The sequence below is a fragment of the Petaurus breviceps genome, unplaced genomic scaffold (genome assembly GCF_028583685.1).
Source record: "Petaurus breviceps papuanus isolate PSGF00001 unplaced genomic scaffold, PetGlider_PUasm1.0 174, whole genome shotgun sequence".
Taxonomy (NCBI): domain Eukaryota; kingdom Metazoa; phylum Chordata; class Mammalia; order Diprotodontia; family Petauridae; genus Petaurus; species Petaurus breviceps.
Window position 1 is genome coordinate 52268741 of NW_027185761.1, and position 4379 is coordinate 52273119.

At 41.9% G+C, this 4379-nt stretch overlaps 1 protein-coding gene across 4 annotated transcripts in view; it reads left to right on the forward strand.

Moving 5' to 3' along the window:
- The window catches only part of CADPS (calcium dependent secretion activator), a 567121-nt gene that overhangs the window by 320782 nt on the left and 241960 nt on the right, over positions 1-4379 (forward strand). For all 4 annotated transcript variants that reach the window (XM_069084197.1, XM_069084192.1, XM_069084194.1 and 1 more), the window contains exon 7: positions 1074-1185. In XM_069084197.1, the coding sequence (XP_068940298.1) occupies positions 1074-1185 (112 nt within the window). The remainder of the gene's footprint in view (positions 1-1073; positions 1186-4379) is intronic.

Genomic DNA, 4379 nt, shown 5'->3' on the forward strand with positions numbered 1-4379 from the left:
AGGAAGGAAGGAAGGAAGGAAGGAAGGAAGGAAGGAAGGAAGGAAGGAAGGAAGGAAGGAAGGAAGGAAGGAAGGAAGGAATGTGGCAATTTTCTGAGCATCTGTCTTGCAAAAAGAGAAGACCTGTGCTCAGATTCTGCCTTTGACCCAAGTTATGTGAACAGTGGTGTGTTGCTTAACCTTTCTAAGCCTCAGTTTACTCATCCTCATAATAGAGATAGTATTGCCCGTGTCTTCTACCTCCCAGTATGGCATAGTGGATGGAGATCTAGAGTTAGTTCCAGGAAGATTTGGATTCAATTCTTTCCTCCAACAAATACTGGCTAGATGTCTCTAGGTAAGTCACTTCAACTTCTCAGTGCTCCCGGCTGCTCTCTTAAGAGGAATAAATTATAGAGAAGGGGCCAGCCTGAATTGGTAGGAGGATTTCCTTCATCTAAAGAATTTTCTTTCCTAATGAAATCACAGGTTCACTCCCTGCTCTTACAGAGTTATTGTCATGCCCAAATGATACGTGCTAAAAGCGCTTTGCAAATCTTTGAGGGCTCTATGAAGATAAGTCATTTTTCAGCTGTTCACATAATAAGGTCAAGCTTCATTTTTGCAGAATTAAACTCCCTGTAATGTACTCTTTCTCACCCCTCACTCTTCCAAGCGCCAAATAAATACCTTATTTTAAAGGCAAACAACATTAGCTAAGACAAGCCAAATGGCGCAATTGCTGCCTCAGGATGGTCGCATCCAGATGATCCGAACCTCAAAACATGTGGCATAAATTAGCAAATGCCAGTGGCTGTTGGGCCTTATTTGAAACACATTTTCACATGGAAATGGGATGGGGAGAGTTCTCCCCCAGCTCAAGTTCACATTCAATCCAAATGATCCCTGCGAGCTTGATGCAAAAAAAGTGGCAACTTTCTGAGCATCTGTCTTGCATTTGTCTCACAAGTTAATTAACACGTTTTTGTCACTCCTACAGCTTTCATGGGAGAAGGGTGACAGACAGCGCCACCCCGGAGCTGGGTCAGGTGACAAAGGATCTCAAACATTGCCCTCTCTGATTGTGTCTGCAGGTGGGGGACACAAGGTGACTTCTCCACGAGCCACGCCCTGCCAGCTGTAAAGGTGAAGCTGTTCACTGAAAGCACAGGTGTCCTGGCCTTGGAGGACAAAGAACTCGGTCGGGTAAGGATGTGTAGGGGCCTGGAGGAGGGCTGGCCCATGTGTGCCAAAACAGCGACCTCATGGCCTGAGAATGTATGACTGCTCTCCCTCCACTCCGCCAAAGCAGACACAGCATCTAATAATGCAGAAAAGAATCATGTTCCAGTCTTATCCTATAGAGAATCAGCCAACTTGGGAAAGGGAACAATGGTTGGGAGTAATGCTTCTCAGATGTTAGCTACAGGACTGAGAATGTAAGACCTAATCCCCTAAAGGGCCAAGTGACAAAATGCGCTAGGCTGACCCCTTCAGAGCTAACAGGCATAGTTCTGTTTTGTTTTTCATTTTCATAGTTGGGGAAATAAGATCATAAATTTAGAGCTAGCAAAGACCTTAGAGGCCATCAAGTCCAACTCTCTCTTTTTACAGAGAAGGAAACTGAGGCTCAGAGAGGCTAAAAGGACTTGGAGTCACAGACTTAGTGCTGGAAGGATCTTAGAGGTCAACGAGTCCAACCCCTTAATTTTATGGAGAAGGCAACAGGGGCCTGGGCCACTTGGGGAGTCATTAGCAGAACTGGAACTTGACTCCAAAGCTCAGACTCTTTTTGGCTGTAAATTGTCCAAATTCACAGAGCCATGATGTTACCCCACATCCTCTGAACCCAAATCTAATGCTCTTTGTTTTTTTTTAATTTTATTTTTAATTTATGGAATAAAATAGGCATTTCCATAATATAGCATAACAAGGATGATGATCGCATATGAAAGTGTAAATCTATTTTGTACAGCTTGCTATTCCTTTGAAATATACAGTAGTTATTGTGTAAATTTCTTTTTTCTCCTTTTTCCCTCCTTCCCCCCCACCCTAGAGATGTTACCTATTAGACACAAATAGGTGTATATATAAAGAGAGAGAGAGAGGTACAATCATACTCTACATACTTCTATTTATCAGATTTTTCCTCTGGATGTAGATATCTTCCTTCATATGTCCTTTGTAGTTAATTTGGGTATTTATAATAGTCAAAATGATTTAGTTGCCTAAAGTTGTTCTTAAAGCATCTTACCAGAATGACCCTCAATATTCTTTCTACTGTCCCTCAGTGTTTCCTGCATGCTGCATATTTTTTTCATTCCTTCGTTGCAGAGAAAGAGGTAGAAAATAAAATTTTCAGAATAATAAGTCTACCTTACTCATAAACAGTATTTCTCTGGCTTAAGCATACTCAGAACTAATAACATCCCTTAGATCTATTCAAACACCCACTTTTTTATTCATTTGCCTTTATTCTGGCTTTTTTATGATTGGCAGTTTGCTATCAATTTTTTTTATACTTACGCTGGCTCTCCCAATATTTCGGCAACTGTTGTATGTGAGTAGCCTTGTCCATAGCTAAAGAATTAATAGAGGTCAGAGACTGTATGCCAAAAGAACCTTAAGAGTCCTTTTTTCCTAATTTGATTTTAAAAAGCATTTATTAAATGTCCACTGTGTGCAATGTGCTATGGTTGGTGCTGGGTGAAATGTGAAATTTAGATCCAACCTTTATTAAGCACATGCCATGTTCCAGGCACTGTGCTGTGTTGGAGATATAAACAGAAGGGTAGAAACAGCTCTTTCTTCAATGGACCCACATTTTAATCCAGGAGACAATATGTAAATAACTAGGTACCTGCACATTAAACTCAGAGCAGGGAAAAGAACTCCGAAAGGGGAAGCCATTGGCAGCTGGGAGTCCAGGGAAAGGTCTCCTGCAGAAGGTAGAATTTGAGCTGTGCCTTGAAAGAAACCAAGAAAACTAAAGGGCAGAAATGGGGAGGGAGAGAGCTCCAAATCTGGGGCACAGTTAGGACAAAGGTAAGGCATGGTTCATGCCCTCAAGAAACTTATAGTCTAGCAGAAGAAACTACCAAGGCTACTGAGGCAGGGAGGACTGTTTGCTTCTATATTCAATGGCCCCAAATTTCTGGACCATCCTAAGTTCTTCTACTGGTTTTTCAGAGTCTTTTTTTCCCTCTCTTCTGTCACTGGCAGGCTATCTACTGGCCCTTTCCCTACTGTCTGTATAACTGCTTCTATGAGTATAAGACAGTGTAACTTCTCCATCACATTTCAGTTGTTTTTCAGTCATGTCTGATCCTCTGTGACCCCATTTGGAGTTTTCTTGGCAAAGATACTGGAGGGGTTCGCCATTTCCTTCTTCAGCTCATTTTACAAATGAGGAAACTGAGGCAAACAGGGTTAAGTGACTTACCCAGAGTCACACAGCTAACGTCTGAGCCCAAATCTTAACTCAGATCTTCCTGAGCACTTTATCCACTGCGCCATTTAGCTGCCCCTTCTCCATCACATGGCTACTTCTAGAGTACCAACTTTAATCTGCTAAAGGCTTAGAAGCTAAGCCACTAAGCTTGCTAGAACCATATGATAAATTAAAGTAAATAGGCTCTGAGTGGGGGAGGGACCTACCCTGACGAAAGTCAGGGATTTCACAACTACTACTGGGGAATGTGATCTCAGGGATCATTTGATTTGAACATAAACTTAAGTTGGAGGAGAACTTTTCCTGTCATTTTCCCTTATTGAGGAAAAAATTCTCCCTTTCCCCATCTGGGTGCACAAGGTCTTACTCTACAAAGCTGTTTATCCAGATAACCCCCTACAGCAACTACTCATTTTGGCTAAAATGCCTAGGTAACTAAATAGCCCTGTTACTCTTAAACTTAGGTGTTTCCCATGGTCCAAGGGCTACATACAACAAATACTGCAAGTAAAACTGAAAACATACTGGAGATATGTGTTAGTAACCTTGATTCTTCTACTTACTGTGTGACCCTAGGAAAGTCCCTTAACCTTTCAGAATTCTGGTTCTCTATTGTATAGAAAGAGGAGGTTGGGTTGATGGCTTCTAAAATTGCTTCCTTCTCTAGAGTCCAAAAGTCTGTGGCCACAAACATAAAGAGCTGGGACAGAAGGTTTGTCAGGACATAATGCAGCAGAGTCAAGAGATCTTAGCTCTCAGCTTGTCTTTTCCATTAACTAGCTGTAGGATTTGGGGCAAGTCCTGTCACTAACTTTGCCCCCATTTTCTCATCTGGAAGATAAGAGTCTTGGAACAGATGCCCTATAAGGTCCTTTCCAGCTTCCAATGTTCTATGCTAGGCTAGCTCATTTTCAAAGGTGAGTGTGTGTATGATTGTGTGTGTAAGTGT